The following is an 18,854-nucleotide window of genomic DNA, read 5'->3' on the forward strand; positions in this document are numbered from 1 at the left end:
ATACTAGTTCCACGTGCATGCAAAACTCGAAAAATCTGAAAGATCACACAGGTTTGTACTATTGCCCCTTATTAAGACAACATCATCAGTAAAATTCTGAGTTATGATTTTGACAATGAAAAATTATTTTATGTGCTCATCTGTTTGACAGTTTGAATGTTTTGTGTGCTACTGAGTTTTGTAAATGGAAAGTCGTGGGCTAGATTTTGGTGTGAATTGTTGAATGAAGAAGAGTACTTGAGACCTCTTTTCTTGATTTCTCATTTCTCTTCTGTGTTATCTGAGGTCAATTGTTGTTTTGAACAATCAACGTTATTGCAACATTAACCATTATTACCTCATACATTAAGTAAAAAGAAATACATACTGTAACCATTATATTTATTATGAATACTGTAAACATAATAAAGAAGGGATAACTATATAATTTATACGACGCATTTAAAAAAAAAGATAATTTACACATTATAATCTTAAAAACAGCAAATTGATCACAGAGAGAAAAGTAAAAGAAATGCTGACAGTAAAATAACAATGGTACATAGTAAACAATATCTGGTAAATAATATATTTATAATAAAAATTTATAAACTTCCTAAATATAAAGATAAATAATATACGTATTACTAAAATTCTTTGCATGATAAAATAAATAAACTAAGAAACAAATATGTATTGCATGCCTGGTGACTTTTGGAGGTGACTGTAAATATAGTCAATAAACTCCTCATAGATACCCTGTTTAAAGTTACCTCAATAAATGACGAGATTGTCAATTAATGTTGATGTTAAATGTATACTTTAATACACTATACAGAGGCGGATTTAGAGGGGGGGCCCAGGGGGCCCGGGCCCCCCCTTTTTGGGAAAAAAATTGGTTGCTTATATAGGGAATCATTGAAGCGTGACTGGAGCGGGCCCCCTCTTAGGTCAGTCAGTGGGCCCCCACTTATGAAAATTTCTGGATCCGCCACTGCTATATATTACAGTGTTTTACTTGTCAAGCGTGTGAGACCCTGCTGGGGAGTCATATGTTTTACTTGGCCTCAGAGAATGAAAATTATAAAATTAGGAGATCGGGTATGACTGCCTATAAGACTATCATGTAACTCAAACTACTCAAATTCATTCATTCGTTATGGACGAAACAATGAGAAGAATTCCGTACTGCATTGTTAACTAGTTAAGGAGGTTCCTAGAAACAATTTTAAAAGAGAAACGATCTACTTGGTGTATCCTAATTACAACAAATGACAGGAGAAATATAAGGCAAACAGCAGGCAATGACAACCGCTGAATAACATGCTCATATTTTGGGACACGCTTAAATTTTAGAAAATTTGGCATGCATAAAAATTTTATAAAATGATTTTATTAACCCAGTTTTCTGAAATTGTAATTTTGGCAGTTTGAATGTTTGATCACAAAAATGGGTTTCTGTTCAATTTTTTTTTACATGTGTGTTATTTCTGATACTTTAGAAATGTCGACTGCATTTGGATTCGAATTGTCTGTATTATCGGCCTCTGGGATATTCATTTCAAGAGTTTGGCTATCCCCGGTACTTGTTTTGTCTATCTCACTAGTATCTGCCTCTGAGATAATAGATTCAGGCGTTTGGTTATTCCCAGTACTTGTTATGTCTATCTCACTAGTATCTTGATTCTCAACTGTTGTGTCTTCCATGTTTGTCTTATTTTCAACACTTGATGTACCATGAATATCAACAGGAAGAGCTTCTGGATTTGTGGTAAATTCTACTGTTTTATTGTCATCAACTAAATTACTATTTTCCTCTGCAAAGTTGGGATTCTGGCTTAATTTAGATTCATCAGCTATATCCGTTATATCTTTTTCTATGGTATTGCCGCTCTTAATCGTTGTGTTTGGATATTCTTCACTTTGATTCTCCCCTTTCTTTTCTTCTTCTTTTTTCAATTCATCTCTCACTTTGGTCAATGCTTTTCCAAGTAAATTTTGCCCTCTCCATGTTTTACAATCCCATGCCATAGGGTCATCTTCTTCAAGTCCAATTCCCCAAATTACGTCATATGGACTGGCTTCGACAAGCGTTTTGGGATAAGTGTCCAGGAGTATTCTTTTAAGGTTTTCATCTTGAGAAAACTTCAAAGAGACATAGGATTAAGTAAATGAGAATTTTTAGAATATAAATTTAGTCACTGTTCTAAATGACTAGGCAAAAATTAAAAGCAAACGAAAATCATTCAGAGTTTTGTTTAAAGAATAGACCTTTTGTGATTTAAATTATGAAAATTATCATTAATAAATACATTTACCAGTATTATATATATATATATAAATGCGGTCATATCTTTAAAAGTTTTTGATATTTCATATTAAATCCAGTAAATTTGACAACTTCCCTTCTTATGTTAACTTGTTTCAGCTGCTAAATATGTGTCACATGTCACTGAAGCTTTTAATATATATATTGTACCTTTGCTTTATTTCCACGTTCAACAATCGCTGAACAACTTGCTTCCCATAATTGTAGGTTGAAGTTTCTAACAAGCCTCCCAAATCTCTTTTGTTCTCGAGGGTCGGATTCTCTTAGCACATCATAAGCAATGTCTTCATCTTCAAAAAGCACTGTAAGATAGGATTAATTAAATAGTCTAGATCGGTGGTGGTTCTTTCAGAGATAAACATATATATTGTATTCGAAAAAAGTTCACCAGAGCAGACTTTTAAATTGTTTTTCAATATTCGGTATCAAAATAAAGTTTTACTTGCGTTTCTATTTACATTAATTTTTTTAACTTCAGTGGTCAACCATAAAAGATTTGGGTTAAAAAAATGCATATTAGGGAAATTAGTTTGTACAAATCGATATTATATTACAGTCTTGATTTTTTATCGAAAATAAATATGGGGATTGTGAAATACACCTTAAAGAAAGGTATGTAAGTGTGTTCGGCATTTCAATAATCTTAGTGTTAATGGTAGGTTTGGCATAGTCTCTGTTTTAACATAGTATTTGTTTTGGCTTGGGACTATTAAGCATGCCATATTGTGAAGACACCTGTTAATTTGATATCTAGATTCTTTTAAACCCAAAGGTGACTGGGAATAGAAGTAATGTCACTCTTGGTGTTCTTCCGACCGGCAGTAAAACCCTTCCCCGGGGCGTCTGTTTGGCTGTGTGGATGTACAAAGTCACAGTAACGTCAGAATGAGACGTTGAAACGATGCCTAATGTAAATAGAGTCGCACGCTCTCCGCACGTTACGCGCTCTTCATTTGCAACACCACTTTGAGGGTCTGTAGGATGCCTGTTGCGAGGCATAATTACTGGCCCTAAACAATATACCCTCATTATCAAGTGGCAGTCTAAATTTCCCCGAACTTCATCCCGTACAGACTCTATTACAGGACCAACTTATTGTACCGTAAATTGGGTTATTTTGGTTTATTTGCTGCATCCAATGAAAGTGCCAAAATTAAACACACGAAAATAAAGCAAACACTAAAAACTGAAACGCGAAAATTGCGCACCGGTACAACAATATCGTAATGTTAATTTGTTTGGGGAATATATTTTATATTTCAAATCTGTATTTGTCCTACACTTCTATGCATTATAGATAAATCTGCAAATAAATACCTGGTATTATTTGACAACACTATATAATATTTACTTATTGTCAATTTTCCTAAATTGTTGAGAAAACACAACATGAAATATAATTCACACAGGTCAAAAATATGTCAGGTTTTTGCTGATTATTCGCCGTTATTGACAATTAGAATATCAAACCTTCCTCTAAACATGTATCTTCAACTAATTGTCAGATTAATAATCTAATTTAAACAATATTTTGATCAATAATATTCAAAATTGTATTTCATATTTCTATTTCAACTGTAATCCTCGATATACGGAATTATTTGCAAATGCATCTGTATCTGATTCCTTTATAAGTTAACTTTAGGATGTTTTTAGTTTGAGAAATTCAATGATATTTTGTGAATAAACGTGTAATTAAAAGCACATATAAATTGATCACTACTGCATGTTGTTAAAAAATTTAACATATAAATTGGACGAAGCACACACACCAAAATAAAACACATGCCTTTTGAGAGGAAACCGCCAAAATATCCCGACGCCAAAATTTTCCAATTACAGTATATATTGTTTATTCGTTTTAGTTCTGAACAGCGGCGTTTTGCATTTGCGCCGATCTGCATTTCATTTGCGCCGATTTTTTCTTTCATTTGCGCCGATTTTTTTTTTCATTTGCGCCGATTTTTTATACAGGTAAATTACAGGTGAAATGATATAAGAAGATGTGGTATGAGTGCCAATGAGACAACTCTCCATACCAGTAATGTTATTTTCATTTATCTTTAAAGACCTCTTCCGTTAGCGAGTTGTACATATGTTATGAATTGTCAATCATAACATGTATATAACTGTTGTCTCCGGCTTAAAATCAAGAAGTAAAAACCTAAGATATTTAGCACTTTGTTTATACTAAAATGACGAATCAAAAATATATGTACAGCATTCAAATCCATAAAAACTTAACGGAATACATTCAAATCATAAATCTGTTCTTGCCGAGTATGTAGAGGCAACACATCTAATATATTCCTTTCTTATGATTTCGTCTCTTCTATATTTGGCGTAATTGTCGATAACGAAGACCATCTTTTCTTTGTCTGGCATACGTACTGGTGGGGGCATTTCTAGAATTCGCATTTTCTCACAAAGAAGCTATTAAACCAAGAGTTCCAAATGGTGAAGTTGAAATCATCCCTTCGTTAATTTTATGGACGCCATCACGAATTGGTTGACCGTTATGGAATGTGTACTTGTACGTTGTCTAAGAATGTATGACGTTTGTCATCAGAAGGAGCGGAGCGTCAGACAATGTCAAACGTGAAGCAGGCATCGATTTCATTTAGGGAAGCAATGGTTACCCGAAACATTGGGATAGCCATTTACCAATTGCAGTGTCACTTGATTTGTCTTTATACTCTGTGCTCAGCCAATGTAAAAGTATGAACTTACCTATAACTTACCTGTAAATCCAATAAGGAAAAAATATAAAATCGGCGCAAATGAAAAAATGAAATCGGCGCAAATGAAAGAATGAAAATTTTCAAAATCGGCGCAAATGTCATACGCCCCTGAACAGGCATGACATATTTGCCACTTGGGATAAGGCAACCAACCAGTCAACCATACAAAAAAATATAATCCCTTACAAATACCATATTTTTATAGACAACAAAAGATGAATATTTATATACTTAATACCTAATTAAAAAGTCTATTTCTAAAATATATTGCACATATGTAAATTTTAAGCTTGCCATAACGAGTCATAAAGACCATAGTACATCAGCGATAGAAACATCACACTTTAGCCAAGACTATCGCACTTTAGCGTCCTCATCACACCTCAAAGTCGTACATATAAACATGCTACGAGAAAATTAATATACATGTACATGATAAGAAGTTAGACTTACTTGCTTTGCTATGCATCATGTACTGCTCTGCAGAATTAAACGCGATCCCATCGATTGTGAAGTCACTTAAATACCACTGACTGAAGGGAGAACATGATTTCCAAAAGAATTCATATTGTTCTAAAGCCTTAATTTTTAATTCAATATCTCTTTCTGACAAATAATTGTAGCCGTCATTATTTATTTCCGACATATTCTCTTTGAATCTGTCCTTTCTATTTACTGGTGGTTTTTGTTTATCTACTTCGTGATTCCCTGACAAGTCTTTGGCATCCTCTGATACATTATTATCACCCATGGATTCAGTTGCACACTTGTCCGTTGATGAATTCTCTTTGAATCTAGTTTTTCTATCTATAATGAGCTTCTGTTCTTTCTTGTCGTCATCTGCATTCTGTTCCTTTGAGGAATCTTCGGTTTGTTGAGTTTTATCCTGTTCATTTCCATTTTGCACGCTTTCTATAGTCTCGTGATAGTTTTTATTGTCATGTAATCCCTGTGTGTCAGTGTGTAGATTCTCTGTCTCTCCAGGCTGTGTGGTGTTATTTAGGTTTAGTTGAGCCTCCTCACAAATAGCTTCGGTGTTATTCAACATTTCTTGAGACGTATTAGCGATGGTATCGTACGGTTCGGTTTCCATCTTATTTTGCTCTGGTATATTTTCTGTATCACCAATGTTCGTTATTTCCGTTATATTTTCAGTGTCGACAACTTGCATGGTTTCTAACTTATTTTCTGGTCTTGATACATCAACTAGCTCTGGTGCGGCTGTTTGTTCACATGTATCGGGATGTGCAACATCGTGGCCACTCGAATCTGCTTCACATTCGGACATATTTGAGATGGTTTTCTTTAGTAGATTATGAGATGTTAAAATCCTATATTTACTGAAATGCTGAAAGGAAAAAAAAAAAGCATAATTTCATTTTGATATCTTATCTAGTTGACGTCAATTTTTAAATAATCATAATTGATCATAAATTTTTTGTTTACATAAAATACCAACAACACTAGCACACTGTGTAACTAATAAGATTAAAATTACGATAGATATTAAATGAGCATAGAGCATGACATACTTAATTCGATTTTAATAGGAATATAGTTAGAACTTGTAAACTGCGGAAAGCACCGATTTTAATGTGATAAGCACACATGTTCAAGGAATGTCACTGTTTCATTATTCAAGAATGAATTAAAACATGAACACTTACTTTAAGAATGATTTATATATAGTATTTACTAGCGTGCGAGACCAACAATAACGTTGTTCAAAATTTGAAACTTTAATGTGACCTAATGCACGTGCACTCCATATTTTAGTGGCATTAGAATATGGCTTTGATAACAAAGCAAAAAAAAAGTCTCATTTAAGAATGACATCTGGAACGGTATATCGCTTATTTATAAAAAGCCAAGCTCTAAATCGTCCTAAATCTAGTAAAGTTGTGAATAAAGCATACCTGAAATACGTCTCTTGGTGGCTATAAAAGTGTGTAAGGCTTTGTACTAAGAACAACGGATACCTCCACTATATAATGATAAAGATGGTCTACAGAATGAATATGGATATGCATTTGATAATACATATATATCTATTTTTGAGGATAAGCCTTGACATTTGCATTCAACTCATTGTCTATGAAGAGTATTTTTAAAATAAGAATATGATTAATCACATTTTTTATTATAGTTAATTTAAACCTATAAGAAAGTATCTTTATGATCTGGACTCGAACAATTCCAATATATATATAGCTGCCAATTTTACTTCTTTCTGACATTCCAAAGTTTAAATTCAGAATTAAGTTCAAATACAAGGGCAGAACAGACAAAATCCAGTAATCAAATTAAAGATGTTTGGTTAGATGATTCCTGTAACGTTGAGGTGTCAGACCACCAATTACTCCCTCCAATTTAGAACGTATGTAAAAGTAGTCCTACTTTGACACAAAATAGTGCTTTTGATGTCATTGTTTACTTAAACTAACCCACAAATTTGCAGAAATGAAACTTTTGGTGAAAGGGAAATATATTTAGACCATTTTGAGCCAAAATTCACTTGTCTATGAGTTTGCATTAAAAATTCAGGATTAATGCGCTACATAGTACACTAATTTAAGATTTCCAGAAAACCGGGAGTTATTTTGGTAGTACCTGTCTTTTCAAAATCAGAAATTTGTTACAAGACTTTAAACATTGGTTGAAAATTGGCATGTAGGAAGGTGATACATGTACAATTCAGGATATACCTGGTTTCCTTGAAGTTAAACTTAAGGTAAAATATTTAGAAAGCTGTGAAAATAGCAAAATTTGGTTGAACAGATAGGGATTTTTAATTGGTGGTCTGACACCTTGACCACTATATTTCGTTCAATATTATAAGGGACAAAAGAGAGTGGCCCAGCGATCAGCCTACTTGTAACCATGAAATTTTATGAAATCTATTGAATTATATTCATCAATTATACATTTTAAAGATCTGCTTACCAAAGAACTGTTTCCAATAAAGCAAACTTACCAACTTGTGTTTTGTTTCTGTGAAAAGTGGATTTTCCGAAAACGAAAGTTGAACTGATAAACAAAAACTACAGTTAATTTTAGAATCGAGTCGGAAAACCCCGAAATATTTCCGTGCATTTTTCATATGAGTTATTTTATATAAAAGGAAATACACAGAATAAAATAGTTATTATAAGCGTTGTTATATCGTTGTTGTTGTTGTTGTTGTTTTGTTGGTCCATTTACACGTGTAACGCGGGTATGTTTATCCCAATCTTTACATGTGTGAGGGTCTCGAGCGATGGGAGTCCCTCATTTCTTTATTCTTTATTTTTTTGTAATATTTATCTCTTCTCTAGTGATTTTGTCAATTTTTGTCTAATATTTTTATTTTAGAACCAATTTATTTATTATTTTATTTTGCCCTTCATTTTGTACGTTTTGTCCACTATTCTCAATTCCTTTGGTTTTTTTTTTTTGTCCTTCCGACGTTTTGTTCAATATTCATTATTATGTAAACCATATCCGTATCCTGGTGTATAGATAACAACAAACAATAAACAAAAGGTCTTCATTTATACATAAATACACTTGAAAAGTTATATTTCATAAGAACCAGTTAAATAATTGTATAACATATATATATATAGTGGGCATAAAAAAAGGATCCAGGCTCCAATAATGTCCATTTCACATCATGATCCGATCGAATTTTAATGTTCTTTCCTTTGCAATTTTACTCTTCTTGTATTCGCGGGTTTTTGGGGGTTTTTTTTTGTGTGCTGCCTCTTAAAAATACTAGTTTACAACAAATTTATATTTCGAGATATCTTCGTTTACATAAATTCTATTAACTATAGATTAACCATCTGAGGGAGAGACGGTTGATTATTGTATAGTAATGCCATCAACAATATCCACAGACTTCATAATTTTGAAGGATTTGTGTAAATGAGCTTATATATTTAATACACCTTGACACATTTCTTACGCAATTTTAAAGCCTTGTCGTATTTTTTTCATACACGTGTATTTTTAAGTGTGGTTGTCGAAATATAAGTTTTTTAATCAATACACGACAGTTCAATTGACAATGCATTATGACAGAATCTGTATTAGTTGTATTTGTTGGTATTAGCCCGTAACCGTGTCCAACATTCAGCAAAGATTTCGCTCAAACCAGAGCTATGTACTTTCTTAACTTATATGGGGTTGGAGTGTTTCCTTGATATCAATTTAGTCCGAGATCGCTACAGTGACGTCTGACTGCTGGGCCCTAAGGAAAATCCTTCCTCGAGGAACCTATTATATACATTTACTTAAGGCCTAAATGTGAGTTTGATATGAAGAACAGCAATAAGGACACTTTTTTTTAAAACTTATATTTTGTTTACTGTAGTGTTAAAATAATGATGCGTTCGATAGAAGTACGTTTTTTACAACTCTGTTCTCGCCATGCAGAGGCATATTTGAAACTATGAGCCAAGTTACAACTCCACTAACTGGTTAAACATATATACAGATTTTAAGTTCGAGTTTGACATATTTTGGGTGTGACATAACATGGACATGAGGTGGTTGCAGAAATCATGCGCTTTAAATGTCTCACAGTCGATGTTACACGAAAAGTACATTCAGTGGATTTGATTGTATAACTGATTGTATTACTGTGTGTACCGTTTCCTGCAGTATGATAATTATTGTTGGTTTCTTGTGGATCGCAGATTTTATTTTTTACCGGAATGAACCATCATTTCTCAAGTATGCTTATTTCATTTGTTTCATATATGGTTCACGAATTTGATTGTATTAACAACGAGAACTATCTGCTCTTTTCACAAAATCTTACGAGTAAACATTTTAATCGTAACGGATTTGTGAAATTGATCACTTTTTCTCAGGTATATTGCCTATTTTATCATGACTGGTGTCATGTGGTTCAAAGATTTGGTTGATAACGGAAAGAACCGTTTTCTCATTTTGTGTGTTAATTTCATTGGTTTCGCGTGGTTCAAAGAATTGGTTGATAACGGAACGAACCGTTTTCTCATTTTGTGTGTTAATTTCATTGGTTTCGCGTGGTTCAAAGAATTAGTTGATAACGGAACGAACCGTTTTCTCATTTTGTGTGTTAATTTCATTGGTTTCGTGTGGTTCAAAGAATTGGTTGATAACGGAACGAACCGTTTTCTCATTTTGTGTGTTAATTTCATTGGTTTCGTGTGGTTCAAAGAATTGGTTGATAACGGAACGAACCGTTTTCTCATTTTGTGTGTTAATTTCATTGGTTTCGTGTGGTTCAAAGAATTGGTTGATAACGCAACGAACCGTTTTCTCATTTTGTGTGTTAATTTCATTGGTTTCGTGTGGTTCAAAGAATTGGTTGATAACGCAACGAACCGTTTTCTCATTTTGTGTGTTAATTTCATTGGTTTCGTGTGGTTCAAAGAATTGGTTGATAACGGAACGAACCGTTTTCTCATTTTGTGTGTTAATTTCATTGGTTTCGTGTGGTTCAAAGAATTGGTTGATAACGGAACGAACCGTTTTCTCATTTTGTGTGTTAATTTCATTGGTTTCGTGTGGTTCAAAGAATTGGTTGATAACGGAACGAACCGTTTTCTCATTTTGTGTGTTAATTTCATTGGTTTCGTGTGGTTCAAAGAATTGGTTGATAACGGAACGAACCGTTTTCTCATTTTGTGTGTTAATTTCATTGGTTTCGTGTGGTTCAAAGAATTGGTTGATAACGCAACGAACCGTTTTCTCATTTTGTGTGTTAATTTCATTGGTTTCGTGTGGTTCAAAGAATTGGTTGATAACGCAACGAACCGTTTTCTCATTTTGTGTGTTAATTTCATTGGTTTCGTGTGGTTCAAAGAATTGGTTGATAACGGAACGAACCGTTTTCTCATTTTGTGTGTTAATTTCATTGGTTTCGCGTGGTTCAAAGAATTGGTTGATAACGCAACGAATCGTTTTCTCATTTTGTGTGTTAATTTCATTGGTTTCGTGTGGTTCAAGGTGTCAGACCACCAATTAAAAATTCCTATCTGTTCAACCAAATTTTGCTATTTTCACAGCTTTCTAAATATTTTACCTTAAGTTTAACTTCAAGGAAACCAGGTATATCCTGAATTGTACATGCATCACCTTCCTACATGCCAATTTTCAACCAATGTTTAAAGTCTTGTAACAAATTTCTGATTTTGAAAAGGCAGGTACTACCAAAATAACTCCCGGTTTTCTGGAAATCTTAAATTAGTGTACTATGTAGTGCATTAATCCTGAATTTTTAATGCAAACTCATAGACAAGTGAGTTTTGGCTCAAAATGGTCTAAATATATTTCCCTTTCACCAAAAGTTTCATTTCTGCAAATTTGTGGGTTAGTTTAAGTAAACAATGACATCAAAAGCACTATTGTGTGTCAAAGTAGGACTACTTTTACATACGTTCTAAATTGGAGGGAGTAATTGGTGGTCTGACACCAGAATTGGTTGATAACGGAACGAACCGTTTTCTCATTTTGTGTGTTAATTTCATTGGTTTCGTGTGGTTCAAAGAATTGGTTGATAACGGAACGAACCGTTTTCTCATTTTTGTGTGTTAATTTCATTGGTTTCGTGTGGTTCAAAGCATTGGTTGATAACGCAACGAACCGTTTTCTCATTTTGTGTGTTAATTTCATTGGTTTCGTGTGGTTCAAAGAATTGGTTGATAACGCAACGAACCGTTTTCTCATTTTGTGTGTTAATTTCATTGGTTTCGTGTGGTTCAAAGAATTGGTTGATAACGAAACGAACCGTTTTCTCATTTTGTGTGTTAATTTCATTGGTTTCGTGTGGTTCAAAGAATTGGTTGATAACGGAACGAACCGTTTTCTCATTTTGTGTGTTAATTTCATTGGTTTCGCGTGGTTAACAGTATTGATTGATAACGGCCGGTGGGAATATTTGTTTCATGTGTGTCATATTCATTGGTTGCACTGATGAGTTAAGCTTTACAAATTGGAACCATGTTTTAAGATAGCCTTTCTGGTATGCACAAAGTGATGTTAGCTCTCGGGATTATACAATTGAAAAATCTGATTTCACAGATATCCATCTGTTAAAAGAGAAAAGTTTTTTTCAGGTTTTTTTTTTATAGTTTTCTTCTGTAATTATTCCAACATCTTGTTTATTCGTGATAAGAGTTCCTGGGTAATTCTTAGTTGTTCTTGGTTAAGAGTTTAGAGACGTTGGTGCTAATTTTATCAACATTTGGTTCAAACAGGTTGTAGAAGTTAAGAAAAATCCGTATTAGTATAAACATTCTAACAGAAGTCTATCGTTACAAAGTCAGATGAGGTCTAGATTAGAAAAATCCATGTCGCGAAAACCAATGCAACTGCTTCAAGATACAAAAACATTTATTTTTTTTAAATTCTAGAATAAGAATATCATTTTATTTACAAATTGTATTGTGAATGTATAATTCAAGCACTACATTTTTAAATATGAGAACAAATGCATTTGCAGACAATAAATATAGGTATTTGTACAATGAAATCGACTCCTAAAATTGTGAAATTATCGTCTTATTTTCTTATCTTCTTCCTTATTCTTTTTGTTTTGCTGTTTTTCTTCTGTTTTCTTTTTCTGTCGTTTTACCTTCTCTTTCTTTTCCACAAACCTATCCCTGATTTTTGTCAGGGCATGTCCAAGTAAGTTCTTTCCTTTCCAAGTTTCTTTATTCAAAGCTCTAGGGTCGTCGGCTGATAGCCCTATACCCCATATCGTATCAAATGGGCTGGCCTCAGCTAGAGTTTTGGGAAACGTTTTTAAGATAGTTTTCATAAGGTCTTCATTCTGTTCGAACTGTAATAGAAAAAAAAAGAAAATGTATAACGCTGTTATTTAAATTTTAAAAATTACTATCAAAGTAAGGACGACGAGATGTTTTATAACTTGAATAGTACACAAGATAAAGGAAATCCACAAATTCCGGGATAAAGGTAGTCCCCAAAATTCTTGATAATAGTAACTAGAATAGTATTAAAACAGAAAAGGATAACATGAATAAAAAAATGGACTGTACTCGACCATTTAAAAAGAGTTTGTGAAAATAATGTATTGGTTCACCTTAGTTAACTTACACATAAATATTTTTCATCATATGCAGCAGTTAATCATGTTTGTAAGTATATTTAACCAGATCACTAAAACAATAAACTATATTACCTTGGCTTTGTTCCCACGAATAACTATATCCATACAGTTGTCATCCCATGTGTTCTGGTCGAAGTTTTTCACCTGACGGCCCAGTCTCTTATGTTCACGGGGTTCGTGTTCTGCTAGAATCTCAGATGCTGTTTCTTTATCTTTGAACAATTCTGAAAAAATGTTTTTATTGATCAGTTCAAATCATTTAATTTGCAAAACTCATATATACATACTATTAGCAAGGAGGTTATATGAGCTCATATAACCTCCTTGCTAGTAGTAATAACCTTAATTTCTTTCGTGTGATTTACAATGTTTTAATTTATAATTAATGCACTTGTGATCTACATCAAAACAAATTACAAGATGTACTTACGAGAAGACGAAAATCTTCTAAAGAAAGTTTGTTCATCTGCAGGAACATGTCTGATTAAAGTTTTAAAAATTCAGAATATTATACTATGTTGGCATCTGCCAATATTAATTGATGAACGTGTGGGTAAAATAATTGTATTGGTTTATGTTTGTTACTTACTTGCTTTACTATACATCATGAATTGTTCCGTGCAATTAAACGTGATTCCATCGACTGTGAAGTTACTTAGATACCACTGACTGTACGGAGAATGTGATTTCCAAAAGAATTCAAATTCTCTGTCATTCGCCGTGTCATATCTTCTTGATGTCTGGTTGTCTTTACTGGTTGGCCAGCTATGACGTTTTAATGTTCTCGAACTTGACGAGTTTCTATTGTTGTCTGACAAGTTGTAGTCGCGTCTTTCTATCCTCTTAGTTGGCTTTATGTCTGTAATAGGTGACCAACTGTCGCGTCCTCCAGAACTTCTTGTTGTATGTCTGTCTTTACTAGATGTCCACTTGTCACGTTTGCTAGAACTTCTACGTGTGTCGTTGTATTCACTTGCTGACCAGCTGTCACCTCTGTCTGATCTTTTACGTGACCGACCATCTTTGCTGGTTGGCCAGCTACCATATCTTTCTGGACTTCTAGGTGCTTGTTTTGCTTTATGTGTTGACCTTGTGGTATCTGTTTCTATATCCCTAGTGTTATGGTTGTTTCTAATGAATGGGTAGCTGTCGTGTCTTTTATGTGTCTGACTGTCTTCACTGCTTGACCAGCTGTCACGTCTTTTGGTACTTTTAAACGACTGAGTGTCTACATAAGCAGACCAACTGTTAGATCTTTCTGTTCTCCCTGGGTTTTGACTGTCTTCAAAGCCTGCCCAGCTGTTTCGTCCTTCTGACCTTTCATGTCTGTGATGTCGGTTTTGTTCATTTCGGTCTTTCTTATGCCTTTTGGTCGGATTATAAACATCGACAGAATATGAATTTTCTCGTTTCCCTGTGGTATTGTGCTTTTTCCCTTCTTGTGGTTCCATTCTTTATTTACTGTAAACAAAGATAAAAAAATATACAGATCTTCAGGAAAAAGATGAAAAAACGTGTTTAATTTATATCATGTTTTGTTGCATAGTATCTGTCAATTCGACAATTAATTAGTCTCTTGATGCTCCTGTTCCCGGTTATTATGAATCTTTTAATGTGGTAGCTGATGTAGCAAATGCCTACGTCTATTAAAAAATGAAAATCAATTGACTGTTGAGTCGAGCAGTATAAATTGTTATATTAACCGTATTACGATAAAAAGAAGTCATCTGGTAATTTTTGTTTATATCTATTTAAACTTTTCATATTCCTCAAACAAACCTTAAATGATGTATTAATCCTCTCAAATTTATCGACTTCTATTCTTTCCCTCTCAAACTGGCATATATATATCCCTATATGACACTGTTCGATACAAAGCTTCAAGAGTAATTAAGTCAATGGCTTGAGACATTGTGAGTTCATTATTCGATGTCCAAGCTCAAAACAACTTCGCCGTCTGTCATTTCACTAATTATTTGATTGTTTTCAAAGCTAGGACCACATTTGTTATCTTGTAAAGGACGGTATCAAACATTGCAAATTAATTATTTGTTTGCGGCATCAGCAGATGGAATAAAACTTAATTTCAAATATCCAATTCAAGTTTAATAAAACATTTATTAATTGAGTTGAATGACTTCTTTAACATATCTCTGTTAAAGTCTCATTTTATGCATTTACTGAATATATTATCTGCCATTAAATGCTAGTGCTTACATTTATTTATTTATTGTTTTTATGCTTTTAGTCTGTTATATTTTATAATCTTCAAGTGATTTGCTGATTCCGCCGTTTCAATGCACATAGAGCCGGGCGCTTGCCACATGAACTTTGACTCTGGAGGCTCACAAATCAAATAGATTTGCTTTCATTATATTACATGTTTTTTCATTTTCATTTGGTAGTATGCTGCATGATTTGTTATGTGATAGTCGGTTAAAGAGCTCACCAGAGCTCATGTTTTATCTGTTATTATGTATATATGGCGACTCTAAATAAAATTTACTTACTTACTTACTATTGTATGTTGACATACGGATAAATTAATTTGTATAGTAATAACTATTCTTGCAGCTTAATTCAGGGTACCTAATTGGCACCTGTTATATCATTTTCAGTCATTCACGTTTATCTATAAAGATATAGACAAAAGTAACCACTGCCTGTTTTTATTTTGTAGATGTATCTTGAATAACCTAAAGTTTATAGTTCAACAAATTTTATTGAGAAATCGAGACACCAAATTCTAAGTGCTAGTTTTTAAAATGTTTTTTTTTTAAATAAACGATCAAATATATCAAGATGTGTTTTATGACATTGATACATGTATAGAACAGCCCGTGTGCAATCGTTCTGTTTGTGCCTTTACCGGATGTACAATTGTACCAAAACAATGCGCATGCGTACATGCCTTTCAAATTTTTTAACGGATGACCTGAAAAAATATGAAATTTTGATTTAATTTAAAATCTTTCTTGGATAATATATGAGCGTGAACTAGCCATGGATGAAATGGGAAAATTGAAAGTCGGTGTTAATGTCGACATACAGAGGACTGACGGTAAACAATCAATATAATATGACCCCAATCGGTTGCTAATAAATAACTATTTATGACTGGTCCTGGTCACTAAAACTTTTGTAAACTTAACCAAAATTTTAAAAACTAATTTTTTGGATGACTAATAGTGATTCAGTGTCTTGTTTTCACTTTGAGAGGCTGTGGTACATCAATTCCCCGAAACTCCCAGAAAAACCTTGGATATGGACAGTATTTCAGAAAACATAAAATTATATATTGCCAAATGAGTTATTATCACAGGAGTTTGAAATACTAGCAGTAAAGGGGTATAAATATGCCAAAATCGACTATCACAGTTGTGCTTCTCTCTAAGAGATAAGCGATCCATGTCTTGCATACACCTAATCGCTATATTTGTCTGCCATTAGGCATGTTAGGCATTACTGGATATCACACAGGTTCCCGTAAAATTTTGACGTCATAAAACAAAATATCTGTCGCCACAATGGAAAAGTGATTGTTGTTGACGTCAAAAGTTCAAGCGGCCGGGTCAGCTGGGATTAGCGATAAGGTGTATTAAATATGTCGTATTCCTTTCCCAAATTCTGTATCCCAAAAAGCGTGTCAAACATCTTTTATTCCTAAATTTTCTTCGTCTGCCACTGAAACTCTGTTTGGAGTTGTAACCAGATCAACTATGAACAAAATCAGTATTCTTACTATAATAACTACCTATGCATGAATGACACTGCTGACAGAAGATAATTTATCCCAAAAGGAAAAATTATGCATTCCACACGCATTAACCCTCTTGCTGCCGAAGGGACACATACAATGTATGTCCATGTTTTGATTTTGCTCGCCCTCAACTTTTTTCGTAATTTATGAAACAGTTTTCACATTGACAAAAGTATTTCAAATCAATTTCGTCGCTTAAATTTTGAAAGTGTAAAAATATTTTCGCATTCAAATACTATAAATCTACTTGTCTTTATGTTTTTGACAACTTTATGACCCCCAGGTAATTTACATTTGACCATTACTTAGTTATTTTCTCCAGGAAAATCAGTCAGTCGACATTTCAACAACAAGGAGTATAGTTTCATTATTTGATCAAAATTGTTTCTCCCCAGAGTGAGTTCGCATTTGAATTTTAATTTTTCTCAATCAATCACAATTTTCAAGTTTGTTTGTCATAGATGTAGATTTGTAATTCGGAAGCATTTTTGTCATATTTGATAAAAATTTAGAACTGTATTACAAATGTTCAGAAATGTTTTCATGTGTCCAACAGGTGCTTCCTGTACTGTGCATGTGTAAAAGTATTCCTATGACTATTTCTAGACACCAGAAACATAAAAAACGAAATCCTTTAGTATCAATTAATTGAGAGAACCAAATATATATCTCTTTTTAAAAACTAAAGGAATTTCAATCAAAAAATAATAATTTCCTGATCATGATGAACATGATGAATCCAGCTTGTTTCTAATTTTATTATCCACGTGTCCACTTTTTCATTTCATTTTAAAACCGAAAGTAATAAACATGATCTATTCTTGATTTTTTACAACCTCCTTACAGCCATTATAATCGTTCCTTAAAAGATTTTATACAGTTCCAACTTAATAGAAATGATTTCCAAATATAGATTTAGACGTTTTATAAGGATAATGATTATGCAGAGAGATAATAGTTGCAAGTTAATTTGCTGTGATTCCTTGTTTTAAAAAAATAAATTCCAACTTTTGTTGATCAGGAATGTCCCCTAGAACATACTGAAGAGAAATTGTGAACTAAATTTCCAGATCCCATGTCAGAATCTTTCATAATTAGGGCCAACACAATCAAATCATACAATACATGTAACTGCCAATCATGCCTAAGTTCTCTAAAATCTGACAGAGTCAAAGATGAAGCTAGTAATATACATCCTTGGTCCCTTGCTGTTACACAAAAAAAGGTTGATTTTAATAGCATGCAACAGTGACTAAAGCCCTCAAAATCCTAGCGTAAACCCTGATGAGCACTTCTCCTACAAATCTCAACAATTCCCCTTCTCAGTTTCGAAAAGAGAAGTCACTTCTCTCTATGATTATGAAGTAGTGTGAGTCTGTGAGCCCTGTATTTAGTATAGAGGTTCGGTTGAGTTTCAGGTATATTTATATATTATAATTTCAGGTTGTTGTGATAGACAACTGTTTTGAGTATTGTAACTATGGTGTATTTAATGTAACTATCCAGTGTTTAAAGAATTTACAAGGGAATGGGTTATAACTAATGCTTTTAATTGTATTATTTGTAGAACTAGTTGTATTTGTATTCAATGTATTTTAAAAGGAAACTGAAGTGCCAAAAAAATCTATATGTCATGTCTGTTCCTATACACATGTACATGAAATTTATAATGTTAATTTAAAATGCACTGTTAAACATACGTTTTAATTTATACCTATCTTGAAATGAATTTTCTCTTCTCCCTTTCCAAGATTTATATCGGCTTGCAGTTGTTTTGACAATTACCATACAATTCCAACAGTTTTACAGTACATTTTGAAGTTTATTGTCACACATGACATGCCTTTGTTATTATATAATTATATGACACTTGTTGTTGATTGACATGTGATTGATTACACAAACAATTTATTGATAATTAACTGAAAATTTAAAACAGCT

General features: G+C 33.2%; 3 protein-coding genes across 7 annotated transcripts in view; 1 reads left to right on the forward strand and 2 right to left on the reverse strand.

Annotated features, from left to right (window-relative positions):
- Positions 1-364: 364 nt before the first annotated feature.
- Positions 365-8,107, reverse strand: LOC143058188 (uncharacterized). Of its 3 annotated transcripts, none has more exons than XM_076231650.1 (4): positions 8,024-8,107; positions 5,503-6,397; positions 2,459-2,610; positions 365-2,124 (listed from the first exon to the last, which is right to left on the reverse strand). In XM_076231650.1, exons 2-4 carry the CDS (start codon positions 6,335-6,337, stop codon positions 1,453-1,455), a joined length of 1,659 nt encoding a protein of 552 aa, XP_076087765.1. In that variant the 5' UTR covers positions 6,338-6,397; positions 8,024-8,107; the 3' UTR covers positions 365-1,452. The 3 variants fall into 3 exon arrangements, with proteins under 3 accessions (XP_076087765.1, XP_076087772.1, XP_076087778.1); XM_076231657.1 differs by having other exon boundaries at positions 5,503-6,389; positions 8,024-8,084; XM_076231663.1 differs by lacking the exon at positions 8,024-8,107 and adding an exon at positions 6,966-7,040 and having other exon boundaries at positions 5,503-6,389.
- Positions 8,108-12,459: 4,352 nt separating this feature from the next.
- LOC143058217 (uncharacterized) lies at positions 12,460-18,717 on the reverse strand. Of its 3 annotated transcripts, none has more exons than XM_076231694.1 (4): positions 18,628-18,717; positions 13,743-14,614; positions 13,226-13,377; positions 12,460-12,862 (listed from the first exon to the last, which is right to left on the reverse strand). In XM_076231694.1, exons 2-4 carry the CDS (start codon positions 14,602-14,604, stop codon positions 12,575-12,577), a joined length of 1,302 nt encoding a protein of 433 aa, XP_076087809.1. In that variant the 5' UTR covers positions 14,605-14,614; positions 18,628-18,717; the 3' UTR covers positions 12,460-12,574. The 3 variants fall into 3 exon arrangements, with proteins under 3 accessions (XP_076087809.1, XP_076087816.1, XP_076087798.1); XM_076231701.1 differs by having other exon boundaries at positions 18,614-18,655; XM_076231683.1 differs by lacking the exon at positions 18,628-18,717 and adding an exon at positions 14,933-15,037.
- Positions 16,051-18,854, forward strand: part of LOC143058208 (kinesin-like protein KIF2A) — a 32,985-nt gene continuing 30,181 nt past the window's right edge. Inside the window, exon 1 of the mRNA XM_076231672.1 lies at positions 16,051-16,214. Within this exon, the coding sequence (XP_076087787.1) occupies positions 16,157-16,214 (58 nt within the window). The 5' untranslated portion in view covers positions 16,051-16,156. The remainder of the gene's footprint in view (positions 16,215-18,854) is intronic.

The sequence above is a fragment of the Mytilus galloprovincialis genome, chromosome 1 (genome assembly GCF_965363235.1).
Source record: "Mytilus galloprovincialis chromosome 1, xbMytGall1.hap1.1, whole genome shotgun sequence".
In the NCBI taxonomy this organism is placed as follows: Eukaryota; Metazoa; Mollusca; class Bivalvia; order Mytilida; family Mytilidae; genus Mytilus; species Mytilus galloprovincialis.